Source organism: Trachemys scripta, chromosome 7 (genome assembly GCF_013100865.1).
Source record: "Trachemys scripta elegans isolate TJP31775 chromosome 7, CAS_Tse_1.0, whole genome shotgun sequence".
Taxonomy (NCBI): Eukaryota; Metazoa; Chordata; order Testudines; family Emydidae; genus Trachemys; species Trachemys scripta.
In genome coordinates, this window is record NC_048304.1 from 79,695,780 (window position 1) to 79,717,280 (window position 21,501).

The window sequence follows — 21,501 nt, forward strand, 5'->3', positions numbered from 1 at the left end:
TCTCACTTTTGATCTTACCAGAACCCACATGTCTCTGCTTTATTACTATTTTCTTCAGTTTTCTTAAATCTGTAATCAGGTCTAATTGTTCAAATTATGCATACTATTATCTTTGACTTTACTTAGCATAAATTCAGTATTCTTTTGAGTGAAATATTTTGGGTTAAATTCGCTTTATGGTCTTAATTTCATGATTTTTAGGAATTTTTTTTCATCTTGTTGAGCCCTTCACTAAAGGGGACAACTTATTGCAACTTACACCATTTAATTACATGTTTGAAATCTTACATCAGCCCACTATACAGTCAGTTTCCTACTGAGAATGAATTTAGCCTCTGAAGAAATACTAATGACTCAGGAAGCGCTAATGAATTGGAATGCATTTTTTGTTCTGCTTTTTATTATTCAGTGTAATAAATCTTGACTATAGCTGCATCATGTCCTCCCATAGATTTCCCTATAGGCGGATTAAAATTATTCTGAAAACTAAGTTCACACGACTTTTCTGGATTTCCCAAAATATCCATGCCATCTTGAGGGGTCGGGGTGGACTGAACCAGGGTTTGCATCCTGGGGACTGGACATAGCACTTCGCCCTCTAGTTTTACGTGTTTTGTTACATTTGTTCAAAGCTAGGTGTTCTTTGTGTTACTTCCTGGGTCCCCATCACCCAGGAAATATAGCTGCCTTAGGAACATCCCTGACTGTATTAAACATTTTTTTGAGAGGGTTGCCTGGCTTCTAGTAGAAATGAGTTATGCTGATTGATTGCCATGGGCAATTTTCAGTTAACTTGCTAGGGAATGTGATCTAGGCCAGGGGTTTTCAAACTGTGGTACGTGAGTGAGTGTGATGTGCCATCCATTCACTTCACAACAATTTTTTAAAAATTGGTATGTGAACAGATAAAGTCTGGGAATTGCTGATCTAGAGAAACTATTAATCTGTTTCTCCTCCCTTACTGCTGTCCCAAAATCTGGCCATGTAATATTTGTCTGGAAGGGTTTAAGGACTAGATGCAATTGGAGAAATGATGCAACATTGACTCAGGTCTGTGTGACAGATTTTGTGACTGTTGTGGTAGTTTTTCAATATGTCCATCCCCTCTGAGCTTAAAAGCAGAATTATATTGAAAATGTGAGCAAAAAGAATGCAACAAGGCCAGCCCAGCCCCACCACACCTGGGAGCAAAACAGCACACTTAGGGGCAGATCAGGGAATAGAGAAGACTTGCAGCTCCTGTGAACAGAGCTGAGGAAAGGCAGGATCTCTCCCTACAACAACTGCCCAAAGGTCCCTCCCTGATAGAACCTGAGAGGGAAGCATTCTGCACCCCCGCCCCCCCCCCCCCCCCCCCCCCCCCCCGGGGGCCTTAGTTTGTTTGTGCCAATTCTCCTTGTTTTGTTTATGGACTACCCCAGCAGAGGAGAGACTTGGAACTGACCTGGCTGAGGGCCAAGCCACCGTCCTGAGAAAGAGGGAGCTGCCACGCACGGCCACAAGGAGGTGCCAAGCGGTGAACTGACCCGCTGTGCATCTCCTCACTAGAGACCGCAAACTTTGGACAACTGTGGCGTGGTAGGAAGTGGCCCAGGGAGGGCAGCCTTAAGCACTCCTGGCTGTCAGACTTTTGATAACCCTCACAGGGTCCTGGCCTGGAACCTGGTGTAGTGGGAGGGCCTGCCCCCCCAACTCCCTCCGCATTTTGAAGGGCCTAAGCCCTGACCATTAGACAATGCTCCCCACGAGTGAAGACCATCACAATTTTATATTCAAGCTTCGAGAAGACTACAAAAAGCACTGGAGAATAGAATAAAACAAAGGAAGACTATTTTAGAACATATGACTGATAAACTTTAACAAGTAGTCATCTTCTAATTCAAGCAGAACACTTCTTTCTTAGCAACAGAGGGTCCTGTGACACCTTTGAGACTAACAGAAAGGTGCCACAGGACCCTCTGTTGCTTTTTACAGATTCAGACTAACACGGCTATCCCTCTGATACTTCTTTCTTAGTTCTCTGTAAGGTAATAAGCAGATTTAACTGGGATTTGGTATCAGAATTTTTTTTTTCTAATTTTTTTAAAATTTATATATGTTAAGTAATCTTTCTATATCAGTGATCTGCAAAGCCACCACAGAGAATATGAACCTACATGTAAGAAATTCATTAATGTGGTGGTATTTTAAGAGTTTTTCCAGCAAATTAAAATGTGTATATAATATGTGGGTGTGTAAAGCAAAAGAAAAACATCATGTGGACGAGCAATAGGTGGAAATCTTTCTGGCAGAAATATTTGAAGATAAATATGATTCTCCAGTCTAGAATAATAAAGGACTCACAATATTCTTAATATATTTAGAGATTTTTATTAATTCAACACTAATGCAGAGCTACCTTCAGGACTAAGAAACAGAGTCTCAAAAATTTAAAAACATTAGATAAGCCTGACTTTTTGGAATGCTACTGGAATTTCAGGAGAATGTAGAAAACTTTAAAAGCATATCTATTTTTAGCATTATGATTAACTATTTTTTAATTTTTAAATAATTTGCTTATTGAAATTTGTAATGTACCTGCAATTGACTACAGATGTTTCTGTAGGTATATGTTCCATCTTCCCTAACTTTTCCTTCCCCATCTTTTTTACAATATAATAATAATAAATAAATAAAACATACCAAATTTGAACTGAGAAATAACTATTATTAATAATTATGAAAAGGAAAAGATGATTGATTGCATATCAAGTAATCCATGTTGAAAACTGAATGACTCTACAACAGTTTTGAAGAAAATCCTTGAGATTGTTCAGACTACATAGTTTTGGTGGTTCCATATGTACTGTATTACTATACACCTAACAGCCTAATGCATAATTCTTTCAGATAATGGTTGGTAGGATGACTCAGAATTAATTGTATTAGATTAAAAAAACACCTGAAAGATCACCTAAATGCAAAATCTATGTCAATACAACATCAGGGTAGTTATTTAAGAGTACAGAAATCAGAAAGTTGCAAATGGTTGCAATAAGAACCATAGCTTTGTTCATTTGTATTTTGTATTCCAGTATGTGGTGGTATTTTAAATATCTTATTAGAAAATGCATTTCTAAAGTTTCCATCACGGTGGTATCTTGGCATCATTACATACATTGAAAATTATGGACATGATTCTTCTGGCCTGGTATTTGCCTTCCTCAGTATTTTGAGCCATATAAAAGTGTCTGGATATAGCTTGTTTGCTGTATGCTCACTTGCTGGAGTTATTTTATTGTTTGGCTATTAAGGGAATTTCTTCTGAAAGAGGTGAGCCTTGCATCACAATCAGAAGGCTGCAAGAGCTGGACTCACCTTCTATGGTAATTGATTCCTTTGCTGAGGTCTCTCCCTGTGAGAGATAGTGCCTTGAGGTGGCTTGTTCATGGCATTTTCAGGGCTTTGAAAACAAGATCTAGCAACTTGAACTATGCTAAGAAGTGTACTGACAGTCAGTTTGGAGCATGACAGTATATAGAGAGATGAGGTGGCTGAGGTAATATCTTGTATTGGAACAACTTCTGTTGATGAGAGAGACAAGTTTTTGAGCTTACACAGAGCTTTTCTTTAGGAAACTTCAGAGTATCTGTGAAGAGTTTGCTTCTGATGATGAGCTCTAATGAGCCACTTCACCTTGAATTGTCCCTTGAAATATGTGTTAACTTTGTGTGCTAAACAATCTATTCCATCTTGTATTTAGCTGTGACACTTGAGGTCAGGTCTATGCTTAAAACGCAGCAGTGGTGCAGCTGCAGCGCTTCATTGAAGATGCTACTACATTGAGGGGAGACCTTCTCCCCTCAGTGTAGTAATCCACCTCCACGAGAGGCAGTAGCTATGTTGATGGGAGAAGCCCTCCCATCAACATAGCATTGCCTACAACAGATGTTAGTTTGGTAAAACTGCATTGCTCAGGAGTGTGGACGAAAAGCATCAGTGTGGACAGCGCTTCATTGGCTGGCGGTGTTCTCCCAGTAACAAAGCTACTGCCCTGCATTGGGGGTGGTTTTATTTTGTTGCTGGGAGACCCGGAAACAAAGAGCGGCTACACTGCTTACCTTACAACGGCATGGCTGCAGTGGTTCAGCCGCATCATTGTAAGGTGCGCAGTGTAGACATAGCCTACGTTTCCCAGACGTTAAGAAGACCTCTGCATAAGCCTGAAAGCTTTTCTTCACCAACAGAAATTCTTCCAATAAAAAAAATCACCTCACCCACCTTCTCTCTAATATTCTGGGGCTGACATGACTCAACAACACTGCATACAGTATAAGATGTAAATCACCAAGCGGAAAACCTCAATTTATGTCATCAATTTTAATCAACTTTGCCATTTGTACTTCAGTTATTTTCTAAAGAAAGGTGCACTCTCATTGGTTGATATAACATTAAAACATGTAGATTTACAACTATATAGAGCCTTTATACTAGATTCGGTACATTTTTTTTTTTTTTTTTGCTACCTAGAAGGGTACACTATAACTATATACATTTATTTAAGCAATTATATAGCTGAATAATTTTAGATTTTTGTTAATTGTACATTTTTAGTGTGTTAGAAAATGTTGAATGATAAATACTATATAATTAACATTTTGCTCATGATTTGTGCCAAGCTGCATTAGGATAGTAAATGGAATTTAATTAAATACACAAAACAGCATATAAAATTTATATTTATTAAACAAAACAAATTTCAGTGTTTTGGATACGGAAATTCAGTGTTTTTCCATGAGCTGGAGAGTAAGTTTCTATGGTGGATGGAGTCATAAATATTCATAATTCGAGAACTAACACAATCAGACCTCAGGTAGGGAGAAGCTATAAAATAGGAGTATGAGACCACCCAGGTGGGCTAAATGGATGATCCTGATGAGATATATGATAGTGTCTCTTGGAGTCAGAGGCTGGATCCCAACACCAGTGATGACTTAGCCAGTCTCTTGCCCTTGGGTCCCCCACAGGATCAAGACCTTAATACAGTACATAATGTATTGTGCCATATTTATAAACTTTGACCTCAAAAATTGGATGTTTTCCCCTGATTCTTTCTTTATATAGAAAAGCAGCCTTTAACTCAAAGGTTTTGATAGAGGCTCATGGATTTAGCATATTTATTTTTATTTAAATGTAAGAGATTAAAATGAAAGCTGAATTTAATGTAAAATATGTTAAGGCCTAAACTACTTATAAACAGGTTCATTTAAAAAAAAGAAAAAGTTATAATTTAAATAACGAAATCTAAAAAATCTGTTTGTTTTTGTATTTTTTCAAAAAATCATCTATTTTTACCAACCCTGCTTTGTTTAGCATGTATGCTGTGAGCCGTGAGCAATCTGTAGTTTGAGCATCACATCAAGCTATAGCATGCTGCGGAAGTCTAGCACTGAGGTGACAAACCAGGGATTTCTGTGATCAAGTCTGCCTTTGAGGAAAAAGGAGACAGTCTCCTGGGTAGTAGAAGGTGAAACAAGATGTTTCTGGCTACTGATGCTATGTCCATGAAAAGTTAAATGTCTTGCATTTTCAGACTGTCTTGACATTCACTTGGAAGATGTCATTAATGAAGATTGAGGTTGCATTTCCTAGATATTCCTCCAAGTTTAGCCCTTTTCCTTCAGCAATACCTCTGTCTTATTTGAGTTGATATATTCTTTACTGTGCATTAAATATATTATATAGTGTGGCTGAATTAAGATTGTTTTGTGGATCTACAACTTAAATTTTCCTGACTTTTCTGTATATAAAATTATACCATTGCTCTAATAACTATATATGCTTTATTTTTTTTAAATTAAAGAAAATTAATGTAAAAAAAGAAATTAGGACATCTCTACTTACAAGACTTGCAGGACATGAGAAGAGACGCAAGAGATTTCCCATCCTTCTTATTGTACTCTGTTCCCATTTAAATGGGCATCTGTCTGATTTTGAAGATGACATAATAAAATATGTGATGCTTAAGACACACATATGCAAATGATTAGTTGGAGCATTGTGCATTGTTTAAAATCACAACTGAAAATTCATGTACAATACTGCACATGACACTTTGACATTTATAACTTCATTATTTCTAAACTATATTACTTTTAAACATGTTAAAAGCATTTGTTCTTACTGAGGACGAAGTCCCTGGTAAGTTCTCAAGTTTTAAAAAGAAGCTGTTTTGACTTATACATTTACACACAAGAATTGTCTGAAAACTAATTGGTGTAAACATATTTTCCCCTCTTTCTGCAAACTGTCTCAAAATGTTCTGAGAGTAAAGGTGAGAAACTACAGAAAATTAGTTTTCACCCCAAAAGTTGAATATCTGAATTAGGGATATGTAAGTGAAGATATTTTCTCTGGCATAATTAGATTTGCTATCCCATCATTTACAATGCAAGTTTTGATCCTCTGCATTTAAATTTTACTATCAAGGCAATGGCTCCTGTAGCTCAGACCCATTCTTCTTGGATAAACATGCCTGGATATAGCTTAATGTATTTTTGTACTGATGTTTCACCTACATATCAAGGACTTCATCATGTATTTCAAATCCAAAACTTTCTAGCCACAGTTTGAAATATGAGGTCCAGCTGTTAAAATGTGGTCATTATGCATTGCATTTGACATTTTGTTAATCACTTAACCAATGTTAAACTCTGTTGTCTTTCCTCAAGCAGAGCTCCTGTAGTAAGGACTACATAATCTGTTCTCAGTGTAAACATAAAGAGCCTACTGTCAATGGGAGTTGAAGGGCTGTCAATGTTTTGCATGGTTGGCCCAATAATTTGTTACCCAGTAAATAAGATTTGGCAGTATTTTAGTTTTTCTCAGGCTTTGTACTTAACTACAGTAATTGTCATCTAGTAGTCAGTTAAACATATATAATTTATAATTACTTGATTGATTACAGATTTTTGGATTTCAAATGCATTTCTTAATGTTTTGATAGTATGTTTTTACAATATAAAATAAGACTTGATCTTTGCCATTATTATCATATACTTTTGTTTTTCAGCTTTTGACTTTTAATTATTTCTATTTTTTTCTACGTTTTGTCACGATCAGATCATTTTATGAATTTTGCCAACTCACTTGGAAAAAATAGTGCTGAACTGTTACCATTAAATAATGTATAATATTAATTGATAATATTTAAAATATCTCTAATTTTCTTGAAATTAATGGGATGGTTATCTATATATTTTTTAGAGATCTTCCCATTTTATTTATTTTCCATATTACATACATGAGCAATAGTAACTGTGTGTGTGTAATTTTGTTTTGCAAAAGATGCTAGGACTTGGTTGTGAGGATCCTTTGAAGATGGGCTATGGAATATTTTATTGTGAATTTGCAGTAGTTGCTCAATCTCCTTAAAGTTCAGATATGAAATATGTGTGAAAATGTCATCCTGGGTTTCCATAGTTATTTTCTCAGACTGTCAGATGTCATGCATCTTGTATGATACTCATGCTTCCCCATACTCCCCTTCAATTTTCTCTAACTGTGACCTGAAGAGGCCACATCTAGGGATGGAGAGGATAGTTCACTTCCATACCTGTTTAGTTTGACCTCTCTAGAGAGACTGACAACCACAATGTCAGCTTGTGCTAATTGTGGTAGTGGTTTTAGGTATGTGGACACCGGATCATTATGACCTGGGCTGAATGTGCCAGCACACTTCATGTAGGCCTGTGGTTCTCAAACTTGACCTGGTATGGCAACATTTAACCCAGGGCGCCTCTTCCCATTTAGCAATAAGAGAAGTACAAGGTGGTTGCAACCTCCCAGGAATTATGAATCCCCAGCCTGCCACCCCAACTCCAGGATTTTGGAATTCCCAGTTTGAGAACCCATGTCATGGTCCATTCCTGGAAAGAAGTATTCAGAATAATTGAATGCTGATCTGTGAATTATTCAGCAAGGGCAGAGCCAAATTAAACAAGGGAAAAAAAGGCTTCTCTGAGCTCAGACTAGAAATTCAAAACTTCAGAGTAAAAACCAACCAACTTCTTTGTGGAAGAGGAGTTGCTCATGTTGAGTGCTCATTTCTTCACATAATATAGATAAAAGGTTGTAAAGTTCATAACTTTAACAGCCTCTTCCAAGTACCTGTTTTCAGTTCTGTTGCCATTCTCTTTGCTGTCAAAAGCTTCCCCTTGAATTGATCAACGTGTCCCAATGGCTTGGTATGCTATCCCAGATGTAAAGCCAGTGTGGTTTATCATATCTCTGGCATCATCAGTGTTGAATATCAAGTACAGCGATACCAATCAGTCCCAGCTACAAGTACTGCAGGAAAGCTTCAAAGATATTTTTCCTTTTTGGTGCATCCTCTCAGTAGACAGCAAAACAGGAAGTCCATGCTGCTCAGACTGGACAAATATTGAAAGTTTCATTCATCTGTGTTGAGAACTGCTGGCTTCTAACATCTGTTTCCAAACATCTGCAGCATGTCATTAATTTGTCATCTTGCTGACTGATATTGAAGAGGGCGGAGTGCTTTGATTGGCCTGGCAGCAACTGATTCTAATATCTGAGACTAAGGGAACAATCAGTGGTTCCTTAGTTATGAGACTTTGAGGCATTTGTTATTTGTGATAACACCAAGTATGATTCTCGAAGGGCTTTCATGTTTACACCATTGCTATTTAATGAAGGTCACCTCATTTTGTAAACTTTTGATTGAAGAATCCAGGAGATTGTTTTGGAAAGATGTATGTTTAGCCTTCAAATGGCGGTGTCCTCTCATTCTAGTGGCTATGTATATGCCCCTGAATCCTCTGTCAGATACTGCAGCCACCCTTTTGAAGTATTCTGATGTGCATTTTGGTCAGAGGCTATCAGAGAGGAAATTCTGGCTGAAAGAGCCAATTTCATAGAAGAGGGAAGAAATGGAGGGTAGTCATGTCTGCCTTGCTGTTTGGCTCTATGGAACAGTGCAGGAGGCGTGCAATATAATCCAAATATCTTCCCCTGAGTGGGAAAGCTGAGAATGCAGAGGCAACAGCTAGCAGCAGGGCAGGGGGCCCAAACCAAAATATTGAGCTCTGACTAAACCAAAACAATGAAATGCTGAATTCCATGGCATATTGGGGGGAAAAAAGTCAAATTCTGTGGCTACAGAATTGATGGAAGGGGCAGCTCGTACCTTTCAGAGTTGCTCTTGCAGGCTGTTTGTAGATTCAGGCTGGTATCACTGCTTCAATTTATGCTTGGTGCACATTTTCAAGGTTATCTCTGCAACTTCAAGGGCTAGAGACTATATATATGTATATATTAAATGCAAGGGAAAAATAGGGAGAAAGAGGGTAGTTTACAAGCTCCCTAAAACTTTTTTGGTGATCTTCCAGGGTGTCACCAACTATAGGTTGAGAACTCCTGATGTAGGCCATTTAATAGCTGTAAGTAGTTAGGACTTCTTTGATACAAAATGATTTTTGAACAAATAACCAGATTGTGTATATACAATGTCCAAATGTGAATTTACCCTATTGTCTGTCTGACTTCATAAGCGTAATCATGACCTATCAAGTATTTATATGTTGGTTTTTGCTTTGTATTTTTGTTTTTAAATGTATCTTTAAAATTAATAATTGAAGTAAATTCACACAAAAATGTAAGTTAGGAAGTCAAGCTCCTTCTTTAACACAATCTGTTGTGCGTACCTGGTGTGCTAACAGGAAATCTCAAAAGTGGCTGATATTTTGTACAGCTTGTATATTGCAGTACCATCTCACCCAAAGAGTCTCCTTTTGTGCAAAGCAAGGAGAAATAAATTCTGTTCTGCATTTACAAAATAGAGTAATGTGAGTTAATGGTTCTCAAACTTCTTCTCATGAGGAACGATTCTCTTACACCACCTTCCCGTGCAATCCCTTGATCCCTCTCAATTTAGTTTTCAGTGTTTTATTCTGCAGACTACCAAAAAGGGCTCCATGGAGCTCTGGTGGTCTGAGAAACACTGTTCAGGGCAAGATAATAGTCAAGTAAAGCATATTTTATATTTCTTTGTTCCTGATAAACATTTTTTGCTATCTTTCAATTTTAAGCTGCCAAAATGGCTTTAATAGCATATTACTATTGTAAGCCTGTGCTTCAGAAACAAGTCTGAAGATTTCCAGTTCATGTTATTAAAAATTAAGTATCTCCTATTTCTAATAACGTTGACTATATTGCTGTCGATGGGCCAACGTTTATTGTGATGCATTTCTATTTTGCTTGAACATATAACATTGAAACATAGCATGAGAAATATATTGTAATGAAACTTCTTGACAGAAGTATGTACATTTAAAAAGTTGTTGGGCCATAATCTGCCATGGAGCTTTAAACAAAACTCAGGTGAACATAACACAAGGCCAGAATACAGAATAAATGGTATGAGATATTCCATAGTTGTAAAAGTATTAAGTGTTCTTCAGTATTTTCAAGAAGGCAATGAATCTATTACTGTTTTTAAACTACAGATTCCTTTATTTTCAACAGTGGTGCTTAATCAGACACGAAGCCTATAAAATAAACCTGGCATCATCCTTGTATTTTGCTGGACTGCTTATCGGAAATATATTTTTTGGACCATTGTCTGATAAATTGGGCAGGAAACCAGTGTACATGTCAGGTAAGATAAAAGTAAAATAATTGTTTCTTACACTTTTTCAATTTGGACATAATATCTGGATCTGAAGGAAATGAGGGCCAGAATAAGAGCATTTAATATTTTTCCATTGGAAGTACACAACATGTGCATTTCATCATACTTTTCAATTAAAAGTTTATTTCCTGGATGGGGACAAGAATATTTCTGAGGCAAGAGTATTTGTGAAGAAAGCTTGTATTGTTTTGTGTTGATTGTGGTGTTCCATCAGCTGTGGTTTAAAAAAATCCATTTGAACTTGTGGTCTATCTGTTTTGTTTTTCTGTACTATTTGGCAATCTATTTTCTGGTTCAAAAGTTTTCTGAAATTGGCTATATTGTATAACACAGTATGTTAAACTTCCAGAGTTTTCTTCATGTTTGAGACTCGGCATAAGATTTTGAATTTACTACTTCTTAGCCAGCTATAATGCAACTTGACTTACATTCTCCAGCCTTCCAGTAATTATTGTCTATTATAAGGTGAGGTGGTGCTATGGGTTTTCACAAATCATCACGCATCCATAAAAAGATGAGAAAATATGTTGCAATTTCTTGTAGAATTTGCAACACGTAGACCAATTAATTTCAGATGTCTAAAACTAAAAAGTCTTTCTCCAGCACATAATACAATATATTTTCTTCCTGTTGTCATGAGTGTTCTTATTTTAAACCTGAAGAATAGCTCTCTGTAAGCTTGAAAGTTTTTCTCTCTTATCAACAAAAGTTGATCCAATGAAAGATATTACCTTATCCACCTTGTCCCTCTAGTGCTTTTAAAGTGATTTGAGCTCCTCAAGAGAGACTGTTGCCAGTGTGTGAGAAATCCAGCCCTGCTGTGATTTGAACATTTGGATCCCAAATCACTAATCTTACTACTTAAACTAAAGGAGATCATATAGATACAGTTAGTAGTACTGGGACTAAGTCTCTGTAGAAGCTTTTAACTTCTCAGGGCAAGACATCAAAATATATTAATGTGTAGTCTAAACTGCACAGTTTCATCCCACTGGAATTCACTTCTCAAGTTTTTTGAAAGTCAATTTCAGCCACACTCCCTTGCAACCTCACAACGGAGGTAGTATTTTACCATCCCTATAATATTTCTCAGTCAGTCCCGTTGAAATCCTAGGCTGCTTCTGCTTTTCTCAGAAAAGATTACTTTTGTTTCTAGGACCCCTTTGTGTAGCACAAGACCACATGGCATCAGGGACTCTATTTGGATAAAGGATAGTATCCAAGCCATTTTGAGTAATAAGGAAAGTTTATGCCCTGGTCTGATATTTTTCAAGATTGATCAGACACATACTACAGTGCTTCCATATGCTCTAAAGAAACCTTATCAGTAGTTTCTTTATCATAGTTCTTTTATCATGAGTTTTTTAATTCCATCTTGCTTTTTCACAGTTTCTCCTTCTCCAGAAACTTAGTTATATCTCCTTAACTCGTATATTATTACCATAAAACCTTGTTGTGACAATTCTCAGAGTACCAGAGCTATGAGTTACCTTATCGTCTTCCTGCCTCCAGTGAGAGGGAGACTTGCTTGTGCTTTAAATGGGTGTCAGCTCCCTGACACCTCCAATCTGTTATGTCAGCCCTTACTGTGCCTACCCAGTTAACAATCGGTGTAATTCAGTCCCTGAGCCCCTTCAAAGCATTCCCCAGAAGTGTCCAGCCCCTTATCCTCTGAACACTCTCAGAAATACCAGGCAAGGGGACAATGTACACACTAACTTGTTTGTTGCAACTCAGGATCAGCACCTTGTATAATACCATAGCACTGAGATATATTTATAGCGAAAACAATGGTAAGTTTATTATCAAAGATCAAGATTTAAGAGCAAGTGAGTAAGGATAATGGAAATAGAAGGGTTACATGTGAAACAAAATCATAACATGATTCCTAGAGACTAAATTTAACTTAACAGGCTAACTTCCAATCTAAATAGTTTCTCACCCAACATGTCCTTTGCAGTGTTTTCAACCAAGCCTACTTGACACCCCGTTTTCATGAATGTAATCGTTCTGCTAGATTACTTCATGGGTGCAGGATAAAGTGGTGTCTTCCTTGCTTTCTTCTTGTATTTCCCCAAGTTCATTGTTTGTACCCCAGAGTCAGGATGACCCGCTGTAGTTTATTCTCTGGTGTGCTGCCTTTCCTCTTGACTCCGTATGTAAACTGGGATTTCATTATGTTGGCTTACAATGCTTAACTTACGTTTTGACAGAGATACACACATCTTACCTGCTGTCTGGAAGAAAACCTGTTTTCGTCTCTGGTTGGTGATAGACTTTAAAACATATTTTCAGTACATATAACACAGCTCCATTGATGTCATTCATATGTACATCTCTCTGTGATTATGAGGCTCAGGATTGACATAAGCTTTTAGTAGAGACCTCACATGGCTCTCTTTGGAGAACTAGACTATACATGCTAGACTCGGGAGCTACCTGTAACCTCTATGAACTACCTCTGTGCCCCTTTGCCAGCTGGCATTAAAAGTTTCTTGAGGCACACTTTTATTTTCTTAAATAACAGTTGCTCTTTGCATTTTTAACCTTTGTATAAAATAAAACAGTTGTGCCCATTGTTACCTATGAGCTCAGTTTCCTGATTTCTAAATTGTTTTATGAAGCATCCCTTTAGCTCTAAAGTTCAAAACTGAAGATTGTAGGTCAATGGTTGTACTTAATTTTGAAGGAAGAAATTTAGTTGTGTAATCGTCATTTTCTGCAGATGGTAATTTTCTTAAACCATTTTCTTAATTAATTTAAAGTATATTTTAGAACACTGTGAAGTTACATGATTATTATGCTATCTCTGAATTGCTATCAACCAATCAGATTATCTAGTTACTGGTATCTCCGACTGGTAGGAGTGTTGTTGTGAGTTAATTGATCGAGACTTAATCTTCGGATTACAATTGATAACTCATGTCATGGTCATATATTTTGCAATTGTACTTCTAGTTGAAGGGTCTAGTGTTGAATTGTAGTATTGTCTAAAGCAGTGTTTCTCAAACTTGGGACGCTGCTTATTTAGGGAAAGCCCCTGGCGGGCCGGGCCAGTTTGCTTACCTGTTGCATCCGCAGGTCCGGCCAATCGCGGCTCCCAGTGGCCAAGGTTCGCTGCTCCGGGCCAATGGGAGCTGCTGGAAGCGGCGCGGGCCAGGGGACGTACTGGCCGCCACTTCCAGCAGCTCCCATTGGCCTGGAGCAGTGAACTGCGGCCCGTGGGAGCCGTGATCGGCTGGACCTGCAGATGCGTCAGGTAAACAAACTGGCCTGGCCCGCCAGGGGCTTTCCCTAAACAAGCGGCTCCCAAGTGTGGGAAACACTAGTCTAAAGGTAAGTTTCCTCTTGTGGATCTCCATTCTTGGTATTAAAAACCTCAGGTGTGTGACTTGGAGATGAGGTAATAGATACTAACAATTTGGAGCCCCTTGGAATCCTCATGTTACCCGAGATGTTGAATCTACAGAGATACTATCTTTAGACCACTAGTTACGGTAAGTAATTCAGTCCTGGTCTTTCCTTCCTTCTCTCTTTTCTGAATTTACACGATTTGAGAAGACTGGATTTTTATACTCTGTTTTGTTCAGGTCTGTTCTTTGATGTCATTTTTGGATATGTCACAGCATTCGCTCCAAGTTATGAAATTTTTGCGATGTCACGCTTCATTGTTGGGATTATGAATGGTGGAATGTCTCTAGTGTCTTTTGTCTTGACACAAGAATATGTAGGAAAGTCTTACTGGGCATTAACAGGTAAGATTTAAAAATGATGCTAATATCTTACACAAAACTTTCTTTTTCATAAATTCTTGCAATTTTAGAAATAATTTTAAATGTATGAAGTTATTTTAGTACATATTAAAGACTATAATGAGTCAAATAAATACAATATTCCACCCAAAATGCCAAGGATTCAAGCAAAATTTTGCTTGAATAAGGACTGCAGGATTGGGGCCAGTGTAATTAACAACAGGGTAGTGGTGATATTTCAAGATTAGCATAATGATTCCCAAAACAATCTGTGGACTATTTTGCATTACAAATTTTTTTCCAGAAACCTCCTTTTGCCCCCAACTTCCCAATTTCACCACCAGTGTTTTTGAGAAAATATTTATGATGGCAAGAACTCTTCCCTCTTACCCCATCACCGTTTTTTTAAAGTAGTTCATTTCTCCTGTCCCACAAAAATAAGATAGCATATACCTGGTGCTTTTTTCATATTTGTACTGAATCCAATATTTTAAAAATGTCTCTCTGCTCTGACAGTGCGAGTATTTAACGTACATTTAATAATAAAAGTTGAGATTCAGCTCTCCATCACACTGTTGTAAATGTAGAGAAACTCTAACTTTAGTGAATTTGCATTGGAGAAACTGAGGGTAGAATTTGGCCCTAAATGTTTTAACTGTGATGGCTGTGAGCCTGTTTTCCCCTTTTATTTCTTCAGTCTTTACACACTCTTTTTTTCTTGTTTCTTTATATTTTCTTGCCTTCTGGGAATGAGGGAGTAGGTTTTTCTCTTGTTCTATCTTCCTGTTTTTTCAATTACTGATTTTCCCCCTTCCCCCCCAATTGTCCTTCCCGTTTGTTTGTCTTTACATTTCCACTCATGTTGTCTCTGTCTGCCTCCCGTTTGTCTATCTCAGCTCTCCCAGTCTTTTCCCCTACAGGGCTGGCCCCTGATGGGCTGAAGAGATACTCCGCTCCCTGCTGCTTGCCATTTCAGGTGCTTTGTTGTTTTAGTACCTTTCAGCTGTTGAGTAGGGGGTAGTGAAGAACAGATCAATGGCTGGTAGGGAGTGGGAGCTAATGAATAATGCTCCTGATAGCGGTGCTAAAGAAGAGCTTCTAGCTGCCAGCAGTGGCCAAGGCTCCATCGACCACAGTTTGAGAACTTCCAGTTTAGTACTATATCTCACATAATTGACTGAAAAAGTTTGCTCTTAGGCTTTTGTGATTGACATTGACTACATATTTTCCATAACACCTTTTATAGATATCTGTTCTTCAGAAAGGTTTGGTAAGTTTACCCTAGTATCACTCAAGTTTATTGCTTTTCTATACAATACTAACTACCCTTCCAGTTTTAGAGCTCTCTTCCAATTTGTCTGGCTCACGACCACTCCAGATTGTCATCATGCATCCAATTAAATCAGTTTCATCGCTTCCTGGCTCTCCGAGCTCTGGTCAAGTGAAAAAATTCTCTAAGTTATATCCTTTCACTTCCTCTCCCACCTCAGCTTCTCTATACAATTTTTACATTGAACTTTGCTTTGATTGCCTCCCAAAAAACAATTAAATATTAAAATTCTGTAAATACATATACATAATCCATATACTGTCAGAATCAGTTAACTTATTCAAATGAACTCAAAGCAATATCACAACTGCACAAGAATGTTGCAAAGTCTTTATGTACTGTAGGAAGAATATACACTTAGTGTATTTCACTGCATAGAAATTTGAGGCATCTGAGTGGGCTTTTGTCATTGTTTGATGTAGTAGCTTTTTTTTGTTTTTATTTTCAGGCTCGCTAACAAATTTAACATTTGCAGTCGGCATAGCAGTTTATGCCTTCCTGGGTTACTACATACGAGAATGGCGCTTCCTCGCATTTGTATCAAATTCTCCAGGGGTTTTCTTCTTTCTTCTTTCTTTGTAAGTAGTTCAAATTTGTTATGTGTGTAAGAATATAATGTGTAGCAATTTAACAAAAATACCTTATTTTGTCGTTGAAAGATAGAGCAATGGAAGTATGGTTGATTTTTTTCAAATGTTTTATACTCTGAGCAAGACAAGATTAGTGCATATATGAGGTCAAAGGTAGAAGAGTTTTTTTGGCAGTATTTTCACTAATAAAACAAAGGCTTTGAAATTTTACTTGACTTTGAAGAAAAGGTGCCAAAAGAAGCCTACCCTCCGTGTCCTTATCATGTAGGTAGAGATGTTAACCTCCTTGAAACAGAAACATTAGAAGCCAGAAGCTTTGCCTTAATGTCGTTAAATATGTCCCCATTTGATTAGTGTTGGTACACAGAAATCTTTTAACCTCTTCCTTCTGATTTGTGTATTAAGTGAAGTAGGATTCAGAGTAGCAGCCGTGTTAGTCTGTATCCACAAAAAGAACAGGAGTACTTGTGGCATCTTAGAGACTAGCAAATTTATTTGAGCTTAAGCTTTCGTGGGCTACAGCCCACTTCATTGGCTGCATAGAAGGGAACATATAGTAAGGAGATATATATACACACACATACAGAGAACATGAAAAGGTGGGAGTTGCCCAACCAACTCTAATAGGCTAATTAATTAAGATGCGCAATTATCAGCATGAGAAAAAAAACTTTTGTAGTGATAATGACAAGAAGGTGTGCGGATACTTAACATGGGGAAATAGATTCAATGTGTGTAACGGCTCAGCCATTTCCAATCTCTATTCAAGCCTAAATTGATGGTATCTGGTTTGCATATTAATTCAAGTTCAGCAGTTTCTCATTGGAGTCTGTTTCTGAAGCTCTTTTGTTGCAAGATTGCCACCTTTAAATCTGTTACTGAGTGGCCAGAGAGGTTGAAGTGTTCTCCTACTAGTTTTTGAATGTTATGATTCCTGATGTCAGATTTGTGTCCATTTATTCTTTTGCGCAGAGACTGTCCGGTTTGGCCAATGTACATGGCAGAGGGGCATTGCTGGCACATGATGGCATATATCACATTGGTAGATGTGCAGGTGAATGAACCCCTGATGGTGTGGCTGATGTGATTAGGTCCTATGATGATGTCACTTGAATAGATATGTGGACAGAGTTGGCATCTGGCTTTGTTGCAAGGTTAGGTTCCTGGGTTAGTGTTTTTTTTTTTTTTTTTGCAATAGTACAATAGTCTATAGTCTGTATACTATTGCAAAACGATTTATTGAGTATCAGATTTAATTGATTTGCTATTTTAAAACTATTTTAGAACTGTTTTCCCAGTGAAGAAAATAAGATCCTTAAATCTGCAAGCAGTGCTACCTAGAATCCGTCTGTAGAACTCATGTTCTGAGACACAGAATGTAACATCTAGAGCAAAAGTGAAAGATAAATTACTTAGTCTATGTCTACACTGCACTTTAGTGTAGTCGGCACCGCATGTCCGATTTTCCCGGACATGTCCAGCTTTTTGGGATTTCCCCCCGGACGGGGATTTGGAGCCCAAAAAGCCGGACATGTCCGGGAAAATCCGGACGTATGGTAACCCTAGTAAATATTAAGTTATACTGTTTATGCATATATCTTGTATGCTTTTGTCTTGTGGCAAGCGTGTTTGTTTTTGTAAGTCTTCAGTATGCCAGGAAAAACAAAATTAGTCTGGATTTCTTTATTACCTTTAGATATATTGACTTTGAAGAGCAGAGAATTTTTGAAACATTATTTTATTTGCTAGACTAGCAAATGTGAAATAGATCATGTTGATTATAATCAAATACAACAAGGCCTAATTTTCTGCTCTAGCTTTTGTGTTTGTTTGAATTAGTGATATGTTTTAAGAATTCAATATTACTATTTTTCATTATGATTTTTACTGTTTTGGAGTTGGCTTTAAACATTTTGATGTTACTGTGGAACTAAAGTTCCAAATTTTTTTGTGACTGGAGATTAATTGGTACTGAGGTATAGCGTCAAGGTAATTACCAAGTGAGGGTATTTTCCTTGGGTATGAGTATGTGGGTATTTGTTAGGGGGTGAAGAGTTAAGACAGTCTTTAACATAAAAGGACAAAATTCTGCTTTGGGCAGCACAGTGAATGGGAATTGAAAAGGTTTCTGATGTACTCTCTTATTTTGTTCCCTTGTGTGTCATTTCAGCAGAGGTCAAGATTTCGCTTTAAATTACATTTTTAAAATACTTGGACGTCATAGCATTTTGTCCACAATATTTTACATGGTTTTAAAAGAATTTGGGCACCTGATACAAACTGGCTGAGAAAATATCTGGGTTTTAACTTGCTTGTACTATAAGTTAGATGATCTCAAATGTTTGGATGTAATATACAGTTGCTTTACAAGATGATACTTGAGGGGTTTTGCAGAGAAAGAAAATTAATACAGTACTTTGTTAGTAGGACTGAACTTTCACTATTGTATCTTTCTTTGGTAGTATGCTTCCAGAGTCACCAAGATGGCTGTATTCCCAGGGGAATACTGCAGAAGCAGAGGATGTGCTTCAATACCTGGCCTGTGGTAATGGAAAAGAAAGGTTGGCTATAAAATTGAAACCATGTGCAGGAACAATGAAAAAGAATGACTCAGCATCCGGTGTCCTAAACCTAGTAAAACACCCAGTCCTTCGATGGCGAACTATCATCTTGATGTATATCTGGTAAGTAATAAAAAGGAAGTGTGCTGAGATGGCAAGAATTAGTCAAAGGTGAGAAACTGATTAAGATTTTCAATTTCTTCCCTTCATTTAATAATAGCTTTCTCAAAGTAAAATTTTGAGTTTTTCTGTTAGTAATTCCAGGCATTGGTTTTCTGAAAAATTGTGCTGGTATTATATTATAATGCCTTTGATCAAGTTGTATTATCTGGAAACTGTTCCAAAGACTAATAAGACATTAGCTGGAGACAACAAAACGGTAACAAAATTAAATGCTAATGCAGAAATTAATAAAAATTGTTTCCATCTTACATTCTGACTGAATATATACTAAATATATGAATTGTCAAAATGTAGGTGTAAAAATGAAACAAAGAGCTAAATATAGACCGATGTAGATGTCAGTGGGGGCAAAGTATGGGCACGCCATCTAGTCATTAGCTTTCACATGTTGCCTGATCTATTAATTAATTATTGATTAGATTATTGATTTAGTTTACCCAATTAGCATGCTAATATGTTAGGTTCTTGTCAGAATTACTGCCTATAAGGCACGGCAGTGACAACAGTACTCAGGGAAGATGTTCTGCAACTGTGAATGTTTTATTATTACAATTAGTCTGATAAGTAAAACCATCCAAACAAGTGTAGTTATATAATATAACACTGTCAGTGCGACTGGCACCATTACAGGTATATACTCACTCTATCCTTGAGGAGAGCTCTAAAAGTTGAGACCGATCTCAGTCCAACTCTGGCATGCTGATGAAGCACTCCAATGGCTGTACCTAAGACCAGATGTTTTATAGGCCTTGATGGTCCTTATGCATAACTCTTCCCTCCTTTACCATATCTTAACTTTCTCACCCTGGTAATATTGGAATGTCATTATCCTATAGGTTAGTATATTAATTAAGCAAAGCTGATTAATATCAATTGGATTACTATGGTTACCTGCGGTTGAGCATCTGCTAACGTTCTCCTCCAAAAATACTTTAAACTGGTATAAACTGCCTTCTTGCAGTTACCTACCAGCAGTTTGTAACACTTGTGATTATTACAAAACAATAAATAAAGTCTTATGCCATCTTGTGACTCGTTGTTAGTTTACTTACTTATGCTAACTTATTGAGCAACTATTCCTACTCAGGCTCCCTAAGGCCTTATGCTTATGTTAAATGCTTAAGCTGTTTTATGTAGGCCTGTAGGTCTCTTGCATTTCTGCTGTTAGTTTCTTACCCCTTTATCTTCTAATTACTGCTGTAATTACTACAGGACTTGACAAAATGCAGGTGCACACTTTTTTTTTTTTTTTTTTTTTTTAAATATCAAATGTGGGTGCACTGTTGGTAACATATGCACTGGGCTTAGCGCCCTTGATTGCATGAAGCACAGTTTCAAAAATGGGCCCATAATGGGAGAGGAGATCACACATTTGAAAATAAAGGCCCTTGACCAGAGCAACAATAAGTCACAGGAAGAGCTCTAACTTTGTTTAAGCTGATCGGGAACACCTATTACTAACCTTCTGACCTATGACTAAATAATAGTTTATGTTTTTGTAAGTCTTCAGTATGCCAAAAAAAAATTAGTCTGGATTTCTTTATTACCTTTAGATATAGCGCTGTGCAGTCTGACCACTGCCTAGTTCCTTCTCTACCACCTTGAGTCTGGGATGGGGATGGATCACTTGATGATTATCTGCTCTGTTCATTCCCTCTGGGGTACCTGACATTGACCACTGTCAGAAGACAGGATACTGGGCTAGATACTTTGGTCTGACCCAGTAGGCTGTTCTTATGGAATCTGCCACAGAGCCTGCTTCTCATTTTGACCTGTTAGATAGTGCCTTACCTGTTAGTTTTAGTGTAGTTCAGTAGTTCTTTCCTTTCTCATCCTCTCCATATATACATAATATGTCGCAAAAGTATACTCCTTGCCACAACCTGACTGCCAGGTCCAGAAAAGACCGGGACGTTTGGTTACGACTTCTCATGGAGAGATCATTGCGTCCAGCATCAGACCCTGGCCCAGACACTTCCCCCCGGGCAGCTCTCACATTCCGCTAGGTCATTCACTGGCCCTGATTTGCCATGTCCTTCTAAAAGAAAATCTTCCCTTCCTGTGCTAACGGGAAGAAACAGGTTCCCTCATCACCATCTGAGGCTCTGCCCACCAGAACGCCACTCCCTGCCAGGTCAGTTGTTTCGACATCCTCAGAAAGGGGACATAGCTCCAGGGACCATCCAAGTATCTCCAGTGCTAGAGCTAAGCACAGATCTAAAGACCCTAAGCAGGCAGACCTACAGCTGTCAGCAACATAGACAGGACATGAGACCTTCAAGAACGGTGCTGACCACGCCAACCAGATCAACTTCGAGCACCATGGCACTGATGAAACCACCAGCACTGAGCAAGTCTTCAGCACCGAGCAAATCCTCAGCGTTGAGCAAGTGCT

At 37.7% G+C, this 21,501-nt stretch overlaps 1 protein-coding gene across 3 annotated transcripts in view; it reads left to right on the forward strand.

The window, feature by feature from the left end:
- The window catches only part of LOC117880292 (solute carrier family 22 member 15-like), a 56,502-nt gene that overhangs the window by 5,471 nt on the left and 29,530 nt on the right, over window positions 1–21,501 (forward strand). For 2 of the 3 annotated variants that reach the window (XM_034776324.1, XM_034776323.1), the window contains exons 3-7: window positions 10,525–10,657; window positions 14,281–14,445; window positions 15,689–15,712; window positions 16,221–16,350; window positions 18,825–19,046. In XM_034776324.1, coding sequence (XP_034632215.1) covers window positions 10,525–10,657; window positions 14,281–14,445; window positions 15,689–15,712; window positions 16,221–16,350; window positions 18,825–19,046 — 674 coding nt within the window. The remainder of the gene's footprint in view (window positions 1–10,524; window positions 10,658–14,280; window positions 14,446–15,688; window positions 15,713–16,220; window positions 16,351–18,824; window positions 19,047–21,501) is intronic. The other variant, XM_034776325.1, reaches the window with a different exon arrangement.